This window comes from Oncorhynchus nerka, linkage group LG3 (genome assembly GCF_034236695.1).
Source record: "Oncorhynchus nerka isolate Pitt River linkage group LG3, Oner_Uvic_2.0, whole genome shotgun sequence".
Lineage (NCBI taxonomy): Eukaryota > Metazoa > Chordata > Actinopteri > Salmoniformes > Salmonidae > Oncorhynchus > Oncorhynchus nerka.
The window spans coordinates 65,452,294-65,474,052 of NC_088398.1; the positions used below are offsets into that span (position 1 = coordinate 65,452,294).

Below are 21,759 nucleotides of genomic sequence, written 5' to 3' on the forward strand. Positions count from 1 at the left end.
TTTAGTTATTTGGTCAGGCCAGGGTGTGACATGGGTTTATTGTGTTGTCATATTGGGGTTTTTAGTAGGCATTGGGATTGTGGCTGAGTAGGGGTGTATAGCATAGGCTTGGCTGCCTGAGGCGGTTCTCAATCAGAGTCAGGTGATTCTCGTTGTCTCTGATTGGGAACCATATTTAGGTAGCCTGGGTGTCACTGTGTGTTTGTGGGTGATTGTTCCTGTCTCTGTGTAGTGTTCACCAGATAGGCTGTAATAAGTTTCCGCGTTCCGTTTGTTATTTTGTTTATATATAGTTATTTTATGTATCGCTATTCTTCATTAAAGAACATGATTAACCACCACACTGCATTTTGGTCCGATCCTTGTTCTACCTCTTCATCAGAGGAGGAGATAGAAGAACGCCGTTACAGTCAGGGTGGAATAGTCCATTATTATGAACCAGTTCATGGATGATGAATGACACTTGTTACTTCTATTATAAGAAATACTTGGATTATATTAATATTTATATGAAATATATGTATATGTATGAAAATACATGATTGATCTATTAGGAATGATTATGGATTCATTATTATGGGGGTTGCACAGCTCACAAGGCCCTTTGAGGATGTGAGGCCTGAGGTAATTGCCTCTTCTGCCTAATGGTATGTCTGCTACTGTGGACAACCAGATGAGAGCTTGTCTGGAGACAAGAGTAGAGGTTGTGCAGCGTTGCAATGCCAATGTATTTCTTTGAGGGCAACTATTTTTAGGACCAGTCTGTTGAGGACAAATGTTTGGGCTGTGGTAGACTTTTTCTGAGAAGGTATGCGTTACATTGACCTCGTTCGGGAGCATCACATCCATGATGCTTTGTGGGTAAATGGTGATTGACTGATCTACAAATAACAATAAGTAGTTATTTATGATGCAAGGGGATTTGTAGATTAGTCGGTCAGCAGATCGCCTGCACTGTTGGTTGCAATGTCGAAAAAGCCCATTAACTTCTGGGAGAACAATTTATTTGACATATTTGTTTTATTGCAGACTTTACAAAAACACAATGACATTGAAATGTGCACAGAGAAACGTCAACCAGTCACCCGTTTGTTGGCATTCCAAAATACTATTACTGTAAATTACTGGTTGTTGCTCTCTATAGAAAAAGAAAATATGATTCATGTAATTACAAAGGGGTCTTTATATTCCAAACCCCACAAGGCCTAGTCTAGTGCAAAATCAGTTGAGAACTTCACAGATTGTGGTTATGCCTTCTCTATTAGCCTATAGGCCTAGACATGTCATTTTCTGACCAGCCTCACACAGTTAAACAAAAATAAATCAAATTTAAGCAAAGATGAAAAGATATGGAAGAGAGGTGGATAGCTACTAATGTGACAATCAACAGTTGCACAGTCACAATGAATGAACTACACTGTATCTTAAAGGTTCAAGGGGAAATTTCTCCACCTAGTGGTTAACAAAAAAAAGAAACGCTGAAATATACTGAAGGATGATCAACTTTTCAAACGTGTGCCTCGATTGAAGGTAAATTATTTGTATACATACTGTATATGGCTCTTGAACACACTTTTAAATGATATCAGGACATGTTCACACATCTAATATGGACCTAAAAGACTTTGACTTTGAACATTTTACAGATTCACATTTTGTAGGCACTTTTGCATAGCTCTTCACTATTTGTACCTGAGTGCATACAACCCTCTGTAATTATTGGTCTAAGCGTCTGTTGAATGGAGAGAAATCAGTTATTTTGGCACAGCTGTTCTGACTTCTGACTGGAAGATGTTTCTGTTTGTATGCCATCAGGATTAAACACAGAGAAATGAGTTATTTTGGCACAGCTGTTCTGACTTCTGACTGGAAGATGTTTCTGTTTGTATGCCATCAGGATTAAACACAGAGAAATGAGTTATTTTGGCACAGCTGTTCTGACTTCTGACTGGAAGATGTTTCTGTTTGTATGCCATCAGGATTAAACACAGAGAAATCAGTTATTTTGGCACAGCTGTTCTGACTTCTGACTGGAAGATGTTTCTGTTTGTATGCCATCAGGATTAAACACAGAGAAAACAGTTGCTCCTGCTATATTTGAAGGTGATATAATGCACAATGGATTCCATTGCAGGGATGTGTGTCACAATTTCACTTTCCAAACAACATGACAGCTGCAAATAGCCTCCGTCACTGGATGCCAGGGATCGGGGCAACACTGTTTGGTCAGACCCCTGAGGATAGGGTTTTGTCCTCCTATGACAGCAGTGTGTGCATGTGTGTGTGCATGTGCATGCGTGTTTACATTTGCAAGCTTGTAAATGTTTGTGTTATTATAATGGGCAGCTGGACAGACAGTGGGACAGTTTTTAGCATAGTGAATGTGCAAGTTTAAAGTACAATATTCTCAGACTTTAAAGGTACTTTAAAACATCAAAACATACAATGCAATTATCTGTTATTTATTTGAAGGCTTTTTCCACACAGTGATTTAAAAGGTATATTTATATTTTGCTTCCATGTCAATATTTGATCAACGTTATGAAAGTCCATGTTTCAAGCTTGGCCAGCCACTTGTTGCTCTAACAAAAACAACCAGTTCTCCCAGCACCAACGGTCACAGTCTCAAAGCTCAGTCCAATATGCAGAAGTTCTCAAGATCCATTCAACCCACTCCCAGGGAGCTTACAGACCCCAATGTCTTTCTTCCTATAGTGCTCATGGAGTCCTAGGCCAGGATATCTTCCACAGTTCCCCCAGATTTGGGCTGAATGGAGCCCTTCACTTGGAGTTTGCTAACACATCCATCTTTAGCCCCAGTGTCTGCCTTGCCTGCTCCCCTTCTCTGTCTCTGGCTGGGTATATAGACCCAGCCTGCTCCACTCTCCTCTAAGCAGGGCCTTTCTCTCTGTGTGTCTGAAAGTCCTCTCCCTCCGCACCTTCTAAACCCCTCTCTGTCTCTCTCTCTCCGTCTGTCTGGTTCTACACGGCCAGGTCGTCTGGTCGAACCCGGCTGCTGGTGCTGCTGATCTTACTGAGACTCTGTTTGTCCTTCAGGTACGCGGTATGCAGTAAGGGTGGCGCAGAGCACCCGCTGGGCATCTCCCCTGGCACCTGGGTGTAGTTCATCCTCAGGAAACCTCCCTCTCCCTCCAGGTCGTCATGGGAATGGTGGCGCTCGGTGGCCATGTTGACGGAGTTCTGCTGGTGCGCCATTCTGTTGTTGAAGGGGTGAGAAGGCATGGAGTTCATGGGGTTCACAGGGGTCAAGGGGGTCATTGTCCCCGACAACACCAAGCACTGGCGGAAGTCAGGGGGAGGGGTGCAGCCTGGGGAGTTGTGACTGGTCGGGTTGTCGGGGTCCCTGGTGAAGGGGATTGCCACAGCATTATGAGTGGTGTTTTTGAGGGAGGCACGAGTGCGTCTGCACTTCCTGTACCGCCTGTAGGCCAGGTGGTAGAGCTCGACCACAGAGAGGAGGAGGGAGACACCTGCCACCACCAGCATGAAGACGATGAATACGTTCTTTTCTGTGGGACGGGACATGTAGCAGTTGACTGGGTTGGGGCAGGGCCAGGCCTTGCAGTGGTACAGAGCCCTGAGGAAGACTCCATAGATCATGTACTGGACCACGATGAAGATCACCTCCATCACAGTGCGGATCAGGATGCTCAGAATGTACGTGGATAACAGCGCCCCCCGCAGGCGAACTCGCCCAGATGCGTCCAGCACCTTCCCACAATCCCTCTGCTGGAGATACACCTTCTCCCCCGATACGCTCCCCCCCTCTCCCCTCTCCTCCTCCTCCTCCATCCCCTCTGTCTTCTCCTGCTCCCTCCTTTTTCGTTTCTCATCCCTCCGCACTATGTGCATGGCGTGGCCCATGTAGATCAGTGATGGTGTGGACACAAAGACGATCTGTAGGACCCAGTAGCGGATGTGTGCGATAGGAAACGCCCGGTCATAACAGACGTTGGTACAACCAGGCTGCTGGGTGTCGCACAGGAAGTCACTCTGTTCGTCTCCCCATGAGGACTCAGCGGCTGTGCCCAGCACCAGGATCCTGAAGATGAAGAGGACGGTGAGCCACACCTTCCCCACCGACGTGGAATGTTCCTGAACTTCCTCCAGGAAGTTCCCCAGAAGACTCCAGTCACCCATGTCTGTTCACTGGTCACTGGCACACCTGAGAAAGGAGGAGAGGGAGAGAGAAAGATAGAGAGGGGCAGGGTATGGGTAAAGGAGAGAGATAGAAATGGGTCAAGGAGGGAGGGAGAGAATGGAGAAGAGATAGAAAGATAGGTAGTGAAGAAAGAAAATGGGCAGAGTAAAGAAAGGAGACAAAATGCAGATTATGATCGACCATGACAGCCTAGAGACCCCTTATCCTGGTGATAAAATGACCAGTGTGTGTCTGGCATGGTATAAATAGCCTGTGATCAGCCTGGAGACTTGGACACGGCACAACGGCCTGAGAATGAACCTTTCCCACATCACACACAAACACAATGTATGTTTTATGGCATTTCGAAGTAAATAGTGAGGTCGTTTCTGAGAAATTATATTTGGATGTTTTTGTTGCTATCCCTGACACTGACCCATTATAACCCAGATAATATATGACAGATTGAGCGGTTGATGGACCATAGGGCAGCACAAGGCTAGGAGCTAATAGTTCCTAATGTTACAAATGGAATTGTGTGACAATCTTCATCATCTCCAGAGCACCTGGCAACAGTCCTCGGTCACCATGTTTGAACCGGTTAATTGACGTCTTTGATGTTTTTCACTCTCTACACTTTCCATCTCTAAGTTCCACTCCTCCTGTGATTTATACGTGTGTGCGTGTGTGTGTGTGTGTATATGTGTGCCTGTGTGTGCATGTGATGTTGCCCCTTGACCTCAGTGTGAGAGTTAGGGTGAGACCCCAAAATGGCAGTGACAGGCTGGTGTGTGTCTAATACCCCTATAAGGCATCTCAGTGGACAGCTTTATGGGTGTCATAAACGCCCCAATCATCCAAGGGTTAAACCAGGGTAGCCTAGTGGTTAGAGCGTTGGACTAGTAACTGGAAGTTTGCAAGTTCAAATCCCCGAGCTGACAAGGTACAAATCTGTCGTTCTGCCCCTGAACAGGCAGTTAACCCACCGTTCCTAGGCCGTCATTGAAAATAAGAATCTGTTCTTAACTGACTTGCCTAGTTAAATAAAGGTAAATAAATAAATTCATCAGTCCTCAACAGGAAACATCAGAGAGACAGAGAGCTGTCTAAATATATACCCAGAGCACGATTTAGGATGGCAATGAGTAACTAATAACAACGAGTTAGAGCAGAAAGGATGACGGTAGAACAGTCTGAGAGTTTTTTCCACCATTTCAGCCTCAGACTCACTTGTACCACTAAGTACTCACTGAGTGAAATAATCTGAATTTTACTACAAATACTCAACAGGATAAAAAAAAGTATCCTATACCTCTGTGTATACCTCCACCCACACACGCATACAAATCCACACAAACATATCTTACCGTGTGTGTCATATCCCATTGATAGTTATCCATAAAGCTGGTTTGAAATGTTAGTTGAAATTGTCTTAGAACATGATTAAGACTGTACGTTGAGTAGGACACTGGCTCCATCTTATCTGCCTCTCTCACCCTCCCTGTGAAGTGACCATGACCATGAGACGTTTTGCAGTTCTCTCTCCCTGGTTTATGGCAGCAGGATAGAAACCGGGTGGTGCTCCAAGCAGAGTCAGTGCTCTTATCCCCCCAGGCGGATTGCGTTTCAGGGAGGGGAGAGGGGTGAGGTGAGGTGAGGAGGGGGGAGGGGAGGGGAGGGGAGAGGTTCAATGAGACTGGAACACTGGAAAAAGCACCGCTATGAGAACAGGAGAGGGGAACTGTTAGTGGTGTCCATCCATGCCTTGAGCTCAGAACTGATATGTAGGAGAGTTAGCTAAGCTAGAACCCTTCAATTCCATGCTCCCTAAATGCTCGCAAAGTAATTGAATTAATTGAATTCGCCACAGGGTCTTTAAAAAACTCAATATCCAACTATCAAATCAACACAGAACTTTGGCTAGCTATAATGCTTTCTTGGCATTAGATAATGTGTGTACAGCAAGCCACAAAAAGCAGAGGTGTAGCCAGCCTAGACAAGAGGAAGGGAGCGAGAGCCTGGCCTTAACAATAGCAGGAGGTAGGAGTTAAAACAGCCATTTTGCTACCAGGCTGGACTGACAAAGTGTTTCCTCACAAGTTTACAACGCAACCTACAGGCTGTCTAGCCTTGCTGGTCAACATTAGTATATAGACTTATATAGCTTATATAGCTCACATCGTATATAGACTTGTTTGAACTGTATTGTTGACTGTATGTTTGTTTTACTCCATGTGTAACTGTGTCGTTGTATGTGTTGAATTGCTTTGCTTTATCTTGGCCAGGTCGCAATTGTAAATGAGAACTTGTTCTCAACTTGCCTACCTGGTTAAATAAAGGTGAAAAAAAAATAGCTACATTATTAGGACCATGATGAAGTCAGAAGTATACATAGACTCCTATAGACTAATGTTGTGCTTAGTTAGTTGAAGTAAGTTATGGTATGTTCAGACAAAGTTTGCTCAAAGTGGTGAGGTCGTCTTTTGTTATTGTTCTTCATTCTGTGTCTTGAGCATTCCAGTAAGCTTTAGACCCACACCGTTAAGAGTCACTCTTCATATTTCTGACTATGTTTATTTCTCAGACTGTATTTTACATTTTTTTTGTTCCCAGACAGAGTTGGCATGGTCAGTCAGAGGAGGGTAAGAGGGGTGAGAGGTAGAAGCACGGACACCGGGGGCACAGACCTGTCACTGGAGCAATTATTAGTCTGTCAGTCTGTCTGGACAAACACACATACACACCGGCAGTAGAGTGGTGGAAACGGAATCTTAGCTACACTGAGAAACGGGGACAGAGCGGATATCTCAATCGGTTGGAGTAGGCCCGAGCGGTCTCAGTGTCTCCCTCCTTTACTTTACTTCCTGTTCTTATTCTCAGAGGAAGCAATCCAAAACAATATGATTTCCTAAAGACAAGCCACTTAAAAGGAAACCTCCCTCTTAATAACTCGTAGTTGAGAAGAGAGCTAATTTGATATGAATGGAAAAGGAGGAGTGGTGGAGCTGGATGAGAGGAGTTATTGTTTTTTAGAAAGTGGTTGGCTGAAGGTAAGACGGTTTTGTTTAAATACAATGGGGAGGGATGCACTGCATTGAAAAATATGTTAACAAAAATGACAAGTTTTACATATGTGTTATTACTAGTCAAAAGAGAAGTTCCAGTCATTTGTCCTGATGTATACATAGCACCACCTGGTATCTTCCCATCTTTGCCGTCACATCTGAGATTGTTCCATTCCTAGATGCCCAGTAATAAATAGGGATTTACTGTAATACACTGGTAGCACCATGGATCATCTGTACACTGTCATAGCTGTCCTATTGGTTTACAATATCTGTCTCCGAGTAATGGGCTATGAGGTATGTAACACTGAGCACACTGGGTATTGCACATCACTCAGCTACGTCTCTTTGACATTGATCAGAGCACAGGGGACGTTACAGAGCAGGTAGGCAGATGAGCCAATAGGCTGCGTCGGCATGGAGAGAGTCTGTGGTCTGTATTGTACTGTATAGAGAAAGAGAGTTATTGTCAATAAAAGAGAGTAAGATAATCCTGAATGTTTAGAGATGGAGGGATGGGGTTGTGGTTGGACAGTAGGCCTACACACTTTGCATTGAGTGAGGTTGCACTTCATTTAGTGAACACACTGTAAACGGAGGGCTACAGAGGATTGGAAAAGTGGGTGTCATGCCTTAACTCTTACCATAGGGACCTGTAGTGGAGCAGCCTATAGACAGAGAGTGGATCAGGAAATAACCAGAGAGACACACAGAGTGATATGGACAACCTGTGGTCCAATATAGTAGAGGTAGAATGTTGGCTGGTATTTACAGCCGTTTATACATACATGGACATTGAGTTGACCTAGGCTGGAGAGCAGCCAGACTGTATTCCTTAGAGATAAAATGGCTAGCAAACTGCATTGCTAGTGTGTGTTGGTGACTGCTGTTCCACTGCAGTGCAGCTACAGACCCAGCAGCAGCAGCAGGGCTAACAAAGCCATTGGAATGAATGCAGTGTGTTCTCTCCATGCAGGGCAGGGCAGGGCAGGCAGCAACACAACAACAATAAATCCTGTCTGACGCCTCTCCTCTCTGCCTGGGCTCAAAGCATTGCCTTAGAGGGCAGTTAGTTCTTCTCCAGCTGGAGAGCCACCACTCCAAACGCTGAGTGTAGGACTTTTTTCTGCGCTAATAAGTGACGTTTAACAAGTGATGACTCACTTGAAAACCCTAACCCACAACCCCAGTTAGTCCTCTATCAAGTCTTCAATGCTCTATCTTTGCTTACCACATGTATATGGACTCCCGCAAGAGTACGATCAGAACTGGTCAGTCTACCTTACTGAACTATATGAGAGAAAAGTGATTTCCTCACACCGACAAGTAAATGAGAAAACTTTACACAGGCTTGTTGAGAGAAATCAGTCTTGCTACAAAACAGCCACCCCCCTCCATCCCCTATTCTTTCCAACCCCTTCCCATCACAACCCTGTTCTCCCTCCCAATCTCCCCCACCCATCATCCCCAATCTCTCCCTCCTCTCATGTATCCACCAGATGAGAACAACAGGGGGCAGGGTTGATTTATATACATACTCCCTTTAATGCTATCAGTAGTCTGATCCACTGACGTGCACCTTTTCTGTTCTCATAGAGGACAACACTATATATAACAACAACATACAGTATATAACAGCAATATATACAACAAAAATATATATAACACGAATATATATAACAACAATATCCAGTATATAACAACAATATAGATAACAACAGTTTATTTATTTTATTTTACTAGGCAAGTCAGTTGAAGAACAAATTCTTATTTTCAATGACGACCTAGGAACAGTGGGTTAACTGCATGTTCTTGGGCAGAATGACAGATTTGTACCTTGTCAGGTCAGGGGTTTGAACTTGGAACCTTCCGGTTGCTAGTCCAATGCTCTAACCACTAGTCTACCCGGGCGGCAGCAATAACAACAATATATAGGAAAAACAACAATATATATAACAACAACATATAGAACAACAATATATAGAACAACAATATACAGTATAGAACAACAATATATAGAACAACAATATGCAGTATATAACAACAATATATAGAACAACAATATACAGAACAACAATATGTAACACAACAATATACAGTATATAACAACAACATATAGAACAACAATATACAGTATATAACAACATTATATGTAACAACAATATGTAGAACAACAATATATAGAAAGTATTCAGACCCCTTGACTCTGTCCACATTGTGTTACATTACAGCCTTATTCTAAAATGTATGAAATAGTTTTTTCCCTCATCAATCTACACATAATACCCCACAAGGACAAAGTAAAAACAGGTTTATAGATATTTAAATAAAAAATACAAACTGAAATATCATATTTACATAAGTATTCAGACCCTTTACTCAGTCCTTTGTTGAAGCACCTTTGGCAGCGATTACAGCCTCGAGTCTTCTTGGTTATGAAGCTACAAGCTTGGCATACCTGTATTTGGGGAGTTTCTCCCATTCTTCTCTGCAGATCATCTCAACCTCTATCAGGTTGGATGGGGAGCGTTGCTACACAACTATTTTCAGGTCTCTCCAGAGATGCTCGATCGGGTTCAAGTCCGGGCTCTGGCTGAGCCACTCAAGGACATTCAGAGACTTATCCCGAAGCCACTCCTGCGTTGTCTTGGCTGTGTGCTTAGGGCAATTTTCTTGTTGGAAGGTAAACTTTCTCCCCATTCTGAGGCCCTGAGCGCTCTGGAGCAGATTTTCATCAAGGATCTCTCTGTACTTTTTTCCATTAATCTTTTCTTCGATGCTGACTAGTCTCCCAGTCCCTGACGTTGAAAAACATTCCCAAAGCATGATGCTGCCACCACCATGCTTCACCGCAGGGATGGTGCCAGGTTTCCTCCAGACGTAAAACTTGGAATTTAGGACAAAAAGTTAAATCTTCGTTTCATTAGACCAGTGAATCAAGTTTCTCATGGTCTGAAAGTCCTTTTAGTGCCTTTTGGCAAACTCCAAGCGGGCTGTGATGTGACTTTTACTCAGGAGTGGCTTCCGTCTGGCCACTCTACAATAAACTTCTGATTGGTGGAGTGTTGCAGAGATGGTTGTCCTTCTGAAAGGTTCTCCCATCTCCACAGAGGAACTCTGGAGCTCTGTCAGAGTGACCATCGGTTCTTGGTCACCTCCCTGACAAAGGCCCTTCTTCCCCGATTGCTCAGTTTGGCCGGACGGCCAGCTCTAGGAAGAGTCTTGGTGGTTCCAAATTTCTTCCATTTAAGATTATTAGTTATTTTTTTGCCTTTGTTTAACCAGGTAGGCAATTTGAGAACAAGTTCTCATTTACAACTGCAACCTGGCCCAGATAAAGCAAAGCAGTTCGACACATACAACAACACAGAGTTACACATGGAGTAAAACAAACATACAGTCAATAATACAGTAAAAAACAAGTCTATATACAATGTGAGCAAATGAGGTGAGATAAGGGAGGTAAAGGCAATAAAAAAGCCACAGTGAATGCGCAATGTAGAAATACTGGGGTGCAAGGGAACAAAATAAATAAATAGAGTAGGGGATGAGGTAATTGTTGGGCTATTTATAGATGGGCTATGTACAGGTGCAGTGATCTGTGAGCTGCTCTGACAGCTGGTGTTTAAATCTGGTGAGGGAGATAAGTGTTTCAAGTTTCAGAGATTTTTGTAATTCGTTCCAGTCATCGGCAGCAGAGAACTGGAAGGAGAGGTGGCCAAATGAGGAATTGGCCCTGGGGGTGACCAGTGAAATACACCTGCTGGAGCGTGTGATACGGGTGGGTGCTGCTATGGTGACTAGCGAGCTGAGATAAGGCGGGTCTTTACCTAGCAGGGTCTTGTAGATGACCTGGACCCAGTGGGTTTGGCGATGAGTATGAAGCGAGGGCCATCCAACGAGAGTGTACAGGTCGCAGTGGTGGGTCCTATATGGGGCTTTGGTGACAAAATGGATGGCACTGTGATAGACTGCATCCAATTTGATGTGAGTCTGGAAGGAGAGTTTACAGTCTAACCAGACACCTAGGTTTTTGTAGTTGTCCACATATTCTAAATCAGAACCGTCCAGAGTAGTGATGCTGGACGGGCGGGCAGGTGAAGGCAGCGATCGGTTGAAGAGCATGCATTTAGTTATACTTGTATTTAAGAGCAGTTGGTGGCTACGGAAGGAGAGTTGTATGGCATTGAAGCTCGTCTGGAGGGTAGTTAACACAGTGTCCAAAGAAGGGCCAGAAGTATACAGAATGGTGTCGTCTGCGTGGAGATGGATCAGAGACTCACCAGCAGCAAGAGCGACATCATTGATGTATACAGAGAAAAGAGTTGGCCCAAGAATTGAACCCTGTGGCACCCCCTCCGATTTGACACACTGAACTCTATCGGAAAAGTAGTTGGTGAAGCAGGCGAGGCAATCATTTGAGAAGCCGAGGCTGTTGAGTCTACTGATGAGGATGTGGTGATTGACAGAGTCGAAAGCCTTGGCCAGGTCAATGAATACGGCTGCACAGTATTGTTTCTTATCGAGGACGGTTAAGATATTGTTTAGGACCTTGAGCGTGGCTGAGGTGCACCCATGACCAGCTCTGAAACCAGATTGCATAGCAGAGAAGGTACGGTGGTATTCGAAATGGTCGGTAATCTGTTTGTTAACTTGGCTTTCGAAGACCTTAGAAAGGCAGGGTAGGATAGATATAGGTCTGTAGCAGTTTGGGTCAAGAGTGTCCCCCCCTTTGAAGAGGGGGATGACCGCAGCTGCTTTCCAATCTTTGGGAATCTCAGAAAGAGAGGTTGAACAGGCTAGTAATAGGGGTTGCAACAATTTCGGCAGATAATTTTTAGAAAGAAAGGGTTCAGATTGTCTAGCCCAGCTGATTTTGAGGGGTCCAGATATTGCAGCTCTTTCAGAACATCAGCTGACTGGATTTGGGAGAAGGAGAAATGGGGAAGGGTTGGGAGAGTTGCTGTGGGGGGTGCAGTGCTGTGGACCGGGGTGGGGGGAGGGGTAGCCAGGTGGAAAGTAAGCCGTAGAAAAATGCTTATTGAAATTCTCAATTATAGTGGATTTATCGGTGGTGACAGAGTTTCCTATGCAGTGGGCAGCTGGGAGGAGGTGCTCTTATTCTCCATGGACTTTACAGTGTCCCAGACCTTTTTTGAGTTTGTGTTGCAGGAAGCAAATTTCTGCTTGAAAAGCTAGCCTTGGCTTTTCTAACTGCTTGTGTATTGGTTTCTAACTGCCCTGAAAAGTTGCATATCACAAGGGCTGTTCGATGCTAATGCAGAATGCCTCAGGATGTTTTTGTGCTGGTTAAGGGCAGTCAGGTCTGGAGAGAACCACAGGCTATATCTGTTCCTTGTTCTAAATTTCTTGAATATGGCATGCTTATTTAAGATGGTGAGGAAGGCATTTGTAAAGAATAACCAGGCATCCTCTACTGACGGAATGAGGTCGATTAGAAAGGCCTGCTCGCTGAAGTGTTTCAGGGAGCGTTTGACAGTGATGAGTGGAGGTCGTTTGACTGCTGAACCAGTAAGGATACAGGAAATGAGGCAGTGATCGCTGAGATCTTGGTTGAAAACAGCAGAGGTGTATTTAGAGGGCAAGTTGGTTAGGATGATATCTATGAGGGTGCCCGTGTTTACGGCTTTGGGGTGGTACCTGGTAGGTTCATTGATCATTTGTGTGAGATTGAGGGCAACAAGCTTAGCTTGTAGGATGACCGTGGTGTTAAGCATGTCCCAGTTTAGGTCACCTAGCAGCACAATCTCTGAAGATAGAGGGCAATCAGTTCACATATGGTGTTCAGAGCACAGCTGGGGGCAGAGGGTGGTCTATAGCAAGTGGCAACGGTGAGAGACTTGTTTTTAGAGAGGTGGATTTTTAAAAGTAGAAGTTCAAATTGTTTGGGTACAGACCTGGATAGTAGGACAGAACTCTGCAGGTTATCTCTGCAGTAGATTGCAACACCGCCCCCTTTGGTCATTCTATCTTGTTTGAAAATGTTGTAGATAGGGATGGAGATTTCAGAGTTTTTGGTGGTCTTCCTAAGCCAGGATTCAGACACGGCTAGGACATCTGGGTTGACAGAGTGTGCTAAAGCAGTGAATAAATCAAACTTAGGGAGGAGGCTTCTAATGTTAGCATGCATGAAACCAATGCTTTTACGGTTACAGAAGTCAACAAAAGGGAGCGCCCAGGGAATAGGAGTGGAGCTAGGCACTGCAGGGCCTGGATTAACCTCTACATCGCCAGAGGAACAGAGGAGGAGTAGGATAAGGGTACGGCTAAAAGCTATGAGAATTGGTCGTCTAGGACGTCCGGAACAGAGAGTAAAAGGAGCAGGTTTCTGGGGGCGATAAAATAGATTCAAGGTATAATGTACAGACAAAGGTATGGTAGGATGTGAATACAGTGGAGGTAAACCTAGGCATTGAGTGATGATGAGAGAGATATTGTCTCTAGAAACATCATTGAAACCAGGTGATGTCATCGCATATGTGGATGGTGGAGCTGAAGGGTTGGATAAGGTATATTGAGCAGGGCTAGAGGCTCTACAGTGAAATAAGCCAATAAACACTAACCAGAACAGCAATGGACAAGGCATATTGACATTAAGGAGAGGCCTGCTTAGCCGAGTGATCATAAGGGTCCAGTGAGTAGTGAGGTTGTTTGGGGTCACGGGCGATTCAGACAGCTAGCTGGGCCATGGGTAGCAAGCTAGCATAAGACGGAGGTCTGTTTTTAGCCACCTTGTGCGTTTCCGTTGGTAGATTAGTGGGGTTCCGTGTGGTAGAGGGGACCAATCCAATTGGAAAAATAGTTATAGTTATAGTGGCCCAGGAAAATTGTCCCATAGACCTATTCAGCTAGCAGCCGATATGCTCAAGACAGCTAAAGAATTATGGGCCACAGTTAGCAGATGGACGTTCAGGTTATGTCGCGACGGAGGGGCCAGTTGAATAACTCCCTCGGGCAGATAACGTTGGTAGTCCAGTTGTGAAGGCCCGGTGGGGCTCCGCATCGGCAGTAAAATGTGTCCGGCTAGGTGATTGTAGCCCAGGAGTGGCTGATGGAACTCTTCAGTTGGCTAACTCCAGGATAATTGGTATTTGCTCCGGGACCGACGTTAGCCAATAGTCACTCGGATAGCAGCTAGCTAGCTGCAAGCTCCAGGTGAAAATGTCCAGAGCTTGCGTTAGGAATCAGGGTATATGGAGAGAAAATAGATCTGGTATGCTCTGGTCTGAGTCGCGTTTTACAAGACTGGCGATAGCTTTCTGAGCTAAGGATAGCTGATGGCTGCTAGCCGTGGTTAGCTGAATACTAACGTTAGCTAGTGAACTGGCTAACTTCCGGCTAGCTTCTGTGTAGATTTCAGATTTGAGGTGAATAATACTTTTAAAAGAAACAAACTGATTCGCACCACATTTGGTGAGGCGGGTTGCAGGAGAGTGTTTTGAAGTTACCTTTTTAGAAGAAAAAAAATATATATAAAAAGATATGCGAAGAAAAAAATATATATACACGGGACACGACGAGGACAAAGGACATCTGACTGCTACGCCATCTTGGATGAAGTGATGGAGAGAATGATTGTGATAAGGTTGTGTCTAGGTGGTAGGTGTAGGAGTCAGGCGCAGGAGAGCAAGGATGTCTGAGAAGCGTGTTTTAATATGAAAGTCCACCAACACAGGAATGGCACAATCAAAAGGTACAACGCCCTCGACAACAGAGAACCCGTACAAATGCACGGAGGAACAAACAAAGTTTCGACAATCACACACTTAAGAATCTGTGAAAACAAATAACGGTATAACCTCACCGAGCACATCACAATGAAAGACTAATCCCGCACAAACTAGGCAGGCAACAGGGTACATATATACACACAGAAATTAATGCAAATGAAACCAGGTGTGAAAAAGAACCATAGACAAAACAAACAGAAAAGGAAAAAGGGATCGTGATGGCTAGTAGACCGGTGACGCCGAGCGCCGAGCGCCGCCCGAACAGGGAGAGGAGCCACCTTCGGTAGAAGTCGTGACAATGATGGAGGCCCCTGTGTTCTGTTTTTTATTTTTATTATATATGCAAAAATGTCTAAAAACCTGTTTTCGCTTTGTCATTATGGGTTATTGTGTGTAGATTGATGGGATTTGTATTTATTTAATCAATTCTAGAATTAGCCTGTAGCGTAACAAAATGTGGAAAAAGTCAATGGGTCTGAATACTTTCCGAATGCACCGTAGAACAACAATACTATACAACAATATATGGAACAACAATATAAATAACATCAATATACAGTATATAACAACAATATATATAGCAACCATATATATATATAACATCAATATAAATAACATCAATATACAGTATATAACAACAATATATATAGCAACCATATATATATATAACATCAATATAAATAACATCAATATACAGTATATAACAACAATATATATAGCAACAATATATATATAACATCAATATAAAGAACAACAATATATAGAACAACAATATACAGTATTTAACATCAATATATAGAACAACAATTTGACTGCCACGGCATCTTAAAAACATTTAGACACTCACTTTAAGAGCCATAGGTTTACACTGGGAGATTCCAGGCAATGCTATATGCTTAAATAAAACTCCTAGCAAAGAAGCAATATGCCTTGTCCATTAAGTATGTATGAGTGCCATTATGTATGGCTGAAAGGGCCCGTTTTGTCAGATGGTATATGTTACTGTATGTCTGGTTGGTAGACCAAGGATTGTAATGTCCTGTATCCATGTTACTGCATGTGCCTGTTTAAGATGGAAGACATTGACAAATCTGGTAACATACTGAACTAAACATCCATGGCCATTAACAAAGTTTTCTTTATTATTTTTATGTAGTCCTTGACCTGGATGTTTTAAGGTCTATCTATACCACTGTAGAAACAAAGCATACCATGTCACTGTATGCCACAGTTTGCACTTTAAGTAGATGTATACAAACCTCTGCCAACGACGCTTTGAAACCGAAATATCCCCAATAATAACAGTCCCGCTTGCATGTACTGTGCAGTGACAGCATAGCAACAGTGGCACAACCTCAGGGAAATATTAAGAAAACTTCAAATCCCCCTCCTCCCACCTTTCTCTTTGAAGTCCCAGTGCACTGCTTGGTGTACCATTAGAGAACAAAGATGTTGGATAAGGATGCCACACTCACCCTGAAATAAACCAGGTGCCCAATCGTTGTTTTGGTTTTAACAGACAGTACCAGTAAAAAGGGTTTTCTTTATTTTTACTATTTTCTGCATTGCAGAATATTAGTGAAGACATCAAAACTATGAAATAACACAAATGGAATCATGTAGTAACCAAATAAGTGTTAAACAAATCAAATTATATTTTATATTTGGAATTCTTCAAAGTAGCCACCCTTTGCCTTGATGACAGCTTTGCACACTCTTGGCATTCTTTCATCCAGCTTGATGAAGTAGTCACCTGGAATGCATTTCAATTAGCAAGTGTGCCTTGTTAAAAATTATTTGTGGAATTTCTTTCCTTCTTAATGCATTTGAGCCAATCAGTTGTGTTGTGACAAAGTAAGGGTAAAATACCAAGTCCATATTATGGCAAGAACAGCTCAAATAAGCAAAGAGAAACAATAGTCCATCATTACTTTAAGACATGAAGGTCAGTCAAGAACTTTGAAAGTTTCATCAAGTGCAGTCACAAAAACCATCAAGCGCAATGATGAAACTAGCTCTCATGAGGACCGCCACAGGAAAGGAAGACCCAGAGTTACCTATGCTGCAGAGGACAAGTTCATTAGAGTTACCAGCCTCAGAAGTAGGTGAACAGATGATATCTGCATGTGTGGTTCCCAACGTGAAGCACGGAGGAGGAGGTGTGATGGTGTGGGGGTGCTTTGCTGGTGACACTGTCAGTGATTTATTTAGACTTCAAAGCACACTTAACCAGCATGGCTACCACAGCATTCTGCAGCGATACACCATCCCATCTGGTTTGGGCTTAGTGGGACTATCATTTGTTCTTCAACAGGATAATGACCCAACAAGGAGATTGATGGAGTGCTGCATCAGACCTGGCCTCCACCCGACTTCAACCCAATTGAGATGGTTTGGGATGAATTGGATCGCAGAGTGACGGAAAAGCAGTCAACGTGCTCAGCATATGTGGGAACTCCTTCAAGACTGTTGAAAAAACATTCCAGATTAAGCTGGTTGAGAGAATGCCATGGTGTGCAAAGCTGTCATCAAGGCAAAGGGTAGTTACTTGGAAGAATATCAAATATCAAATATATTTTGATTTGTTTGACCTTTTTGGTTACTACATTTGTGTTATTTCATAGTTTTGATGTCTTCACTATTATTCTACAATGTAGAAAATAGTAAAAATAAATAAAAACCCTTGAATGAGTAGGTGTGTCCAAACTTTTGACTGGTACTGTATATGTATGAGATGGAAACTGTTTGAGGTCTGAGTGACCCTCCTCTCTAAGCATCCCCTGGATTAATATTGACTATTAGTTTAATCATGAATGGGTGGGGATAGAGGGTGACAGGGGGGCCACATGACTGCTACTTACAGAGCAGTGAGCCACCAGCAGGCCATGGGGATTGGGAAGAGCGTCTGCTAAATGACTTAAATGTAAATGTAAATAAATCAGTCACAGTCTCACCCCTCTAGACACCACACAGCTAGCAAGATGATCTGCTACCTTACATGGAGGTCTGTCTTCTCATCTGCCCACTAACTGTACAGACCCACATGAGCTATTGTTTTAACTGCATAGTGTTACTGGGTCGCTCAGACCAGACACCAGCCTGTTGCCAGAGGGGAAGACAGTTGATCTTATCTATTTGATGTTTGATTATCAAGTACCTTTATTTAAGTTAAGTTTTGAAAGGAAATTTTCTGTTATTGCACATATTTCTAGTTTGATTATAAAGTTGAGGTTCATATTTTCTGTGGTTATCAGGATTATCAAATTGGATTAAATCCATAATTTAATTGTTTTTATGTCACGAGTTTGTTTTCATGGAAAAGAGGGTAGAGAGTGAGGCAATGTCAGTAGCATACAGAACAGAGACCAAGTGTTACTTCAGATGTTTTACTGTTATCACTCAGTTTCCAAAGGCTCTTCTAGTGAACAGGGTTGTATCAGACCATGGAATGTTTGTGCCATACATGAACACTATTATAATGCTCTTTCTTATCAATAGTATCAGTATTTCCATCTGCACTGAAATGCATGCTTGTTATCATTTACTGTGTCCGTTTTCTCTCGTGTTTAGAAATGATAGGAAGTGAAGATTGCCCATCTCTGCCTGGCTTCTATATAAACTCTAATGACAAGATGCTGTGTTATGTGTCATGAGACTATGTGTGTCTACGAGGTAAACAAAGAGCTATAGCTACAATACTGAAAAGGGTAGACATCTGTCACCTAAGCTGTAGAACATATGGGTACTCTTTAATGCCACATTGGTATGTGTCTTGTATTTGTTAATGATGCCGTTTTGATATTTCATGCCTTTTTAGTTTACTTATTTGATGACAATGGATAATTTCTTGTTGATTTTTAATGGTGGTGTAGCTGTATGAATATCCCTCATTGTCAGCAGCATACTGATAAACACAAGAAAGAAACCTTTTGTAATATACACTGAGTGTACAAAACATTAAGAATACCCCCCCCCCCCCCCCTTCGGGACCCTTCTTGATACGCACAGAAAACTGTTGAGCATGAAAACCCCAACAGCGTTGCAGTTCTTGACACAAACCAGTGCGCCTGGCACCTACTACCATACCCTGTTTAAAGGCACTTATATTTTTTGTCTTGCCCATTCACCCTCTGAATGGCACACACACAATCCACGTCTCAATTGTCTCAAAGCTTAAAAATCCTTCTTTAACCTGTCTCCTCCCCTTCACCTACTCTGACTGAAGTGGATTTAACAAGTGACATCAATAAGGGATCATACTGTAGCTTTTACTTGGATTCACATGGTCAGTCTATGTCATGGAAAGATGTTTTGTACACTCAGTGTAAGGTTTGATATGTCATCTTACACAGCTGAACGTTGAAGTAGTTTGTTCAATCAAATTTCAATCAAATGTATTTAAAAAGCCCTTTTTACATCAGCTAATGTCACAAAGGGCCATACAGAAACCCAGCCTGAATCCCCAAACAGCAAGCAATGCAGATGTAGACACACGGCGGCTAGGAAAAACTCCCTAGAACAGCAGGAATCTAGGAATAAACCTAGAGCGGAACCAGGCTCTGAGGGGTGGCCAGTCCTCTTCTGGCTGTGCCCGGTAGAGATTATAACAGTACATGGCCAAGATGTTCAAACGTTCATAGATGACCAGCAGGGTCAAATAATAATAATCACAGTGGTTGTAGAGGGTGTAACAGGTCAGCACCTCAGGAGTAAATGTCAGTTGGCTTTTCATAACCGAGCATTCAATGTTAGAGACAGCAGGTGCGGTAGAGAGAGAGTCGAAAACAGCAGGTCAATACATTGTTAAAGTATATTTGCCTCTTGAGCTGCTGGCTGGATGAATTATACTCTGGAGGAGAGGTATATGACTGGAGCTGGTGTCACAGAGAAACACAGGCAAAGAGTTTGAGTGAGGGAGAGAGAGAGACTAAAAAGTGAAAGGCAGAGAGAGCGAGAGAGATGGAAAGAAGGAGAAAAAGAGAACGGGAGACCGGGGAAGAGAGGGACTGAGAGTAACAGTGTTTCTGGGACAATAGAGCTACTAATGCACACCAAAACCCCTAGAAATTGCCCCTCCACTCTTGTCTGTGACAGAGACTTCACGGCTATGGACCAGCGCCCTGTAAATGCTCTGTCTCAAATAGTAACTGATGCTTTAGTGGCACAGCAACAATACAGAATGAATAAAAGAGACAGATGTTATTTAGCATGCCTCTATACAACCCTCACACACACTCACTGAGTAACACCTGTATGATGCCTGTGGAGTGCACCTAAGAAAAGAGACGCTTTCCCTCCCACTGGGCAAAAACTGGTTGAATCAACATGGTTGTTTTCACATAATTTCAACAAAATAAATCTACGTGATGATGTTGAATCAACATGGAAAACTGATTGGATTTGCAAGAAGTCTTCAACGTAAGGGAAGTGTGACTTCTTTTCCCCCAACCTTTAACCTAAATTCAATGACATGGTGAAATGTTTAGTTCATTTCACATTGAATTCACAGTAGTTGACAACTCAACCAAATGTAAATCACAACTAGATGTTGAAATGACGTCAGTGCCCAGTGGGCTGAGTTTCCTTTATCTCCTTTGAAGTGTCCCCCTTATGTTTGTATGCACGATCGAAGGTGATGTGGTGGTATTTACCTGTTCTTGCTGCAGATGGTGATGGCTGTCAACACTGAGGAAGAGGGTCCTTGGAGCTGCTTCCTAGCAATGTCTTCCCCTCAGAGATGGATGGAGTGGAGGATGGAGGATGGGACCGGGACGTAGAGGAGTGGTGACCTGGTCGGATGAGTGGAGATGTGCTGGCTTGGAGGACAGAGGTTGGTGGAGGTCAGTGATGCTGAGTCGTACCTCTTACAGACAGCATCAGATGTCATCAAAAGGAGCTGGGTAAAGTAGTGTAGAGTAAGATCTGTGCAGAGTATAGTAGGATCTGAGTAGATTAGAGTAGATAGGATAGGATCTGAGTTGAGTAGATAGGATAGGATCTGAGTAGAGTAGATAGGATAGGATAGGATCTGAGTCGAGTAGATAGGATAGGATCTGAGTAGAGTAGATTAGAGTAGATTAGAAAGGATCTGAATAGAGTAGATAGAATAGGATCTGAGTAGAGTAGATAGGATAGGATCTGAGTAAAATAGAGTAGAGTAGATTAGGATAGGATCGGAGTAGAGTAGAGTAGGATCTTTGTAGAGTAGAGTAGAGTAGGATCTTTGTAGAGTAGAGTAAAGTAGAATAGAGTAGATAGGATAGGATCTGAGTAGAGTAGATTAGAAAGGATCTGAATAGAGTAGATAGAATAGGATCTGAGTAGAGTAGATTAGGATAGGATCGGAGTAGAGTAGAGTAGGATCTTTGTAGAGTAGAGTAAAGTAGAATAGAGTGGAGTAGATTAGGATAGGATCGGAGTAGAATCTTTGTAGAGTAGAGTAAAGTAGAATAGAGTAGAGTAGAGTTGAGTAGGATCTTTATAGCGTAGAGTGTAGTAGTGCTGGAGCACTGTGCCGTCCCAGGGTGAGAATGCTAGCCTGCGCAGGGGGCATGGGAAGAAAAGCAGGGGCATCACGAGAGAGCGTTTCCTCTATGCCCTCCCTCTCTCTCCTCCTCCATATCCTCCTCCTCTTTCTTTCCTTACTTCCCTCCCAGTCTCCTCAAGCTACATCCCTCTCTCAGATTCCCTGGTTGGCTTCCTGCCACTTAACAGTATTTTGGTGGGAAGAATTCCTTAACATCAGGAAGGAAAGTATAATTGTGTTCAGGGATCAATAGGA

The 21,759-nt window shown here is 43.2% G+C and overlaps 1 protein-coding gene across 1 annotated transcript; it reads right to left on the minus strand.

The window, feature by feature from the left end:
- Positions 1 to 1,001: 1,001 nt before the first annotated feature.
- On the minus strand, positions 1,002 to 21,507 carry LOC115115207 (gap junction alpha-5 protein-like). Its single transcript, XM_029643703.2, has 2 exons — positions 20,630 to 21,507; positions 1,002 to 4,186 (listed from the first exon to the last, which is right to left on the minus strand). The coding sequence occupies exon 2, from the start codon at positions 4,159 to 4,161 to the stop codon at positions 2,983 to 2,985; it is 1,179 nt and encodes a 392-aa protein (XP_029499563.1). The 5' UTR covers positions 4,162 to 4,186; positions 20,630 to 21,507; the 3' UTR covers positions 1,002 to 2,982.
- Between the last annotated feature and the right edge of the window lie 252 nt (positions 21,508 to 21,759).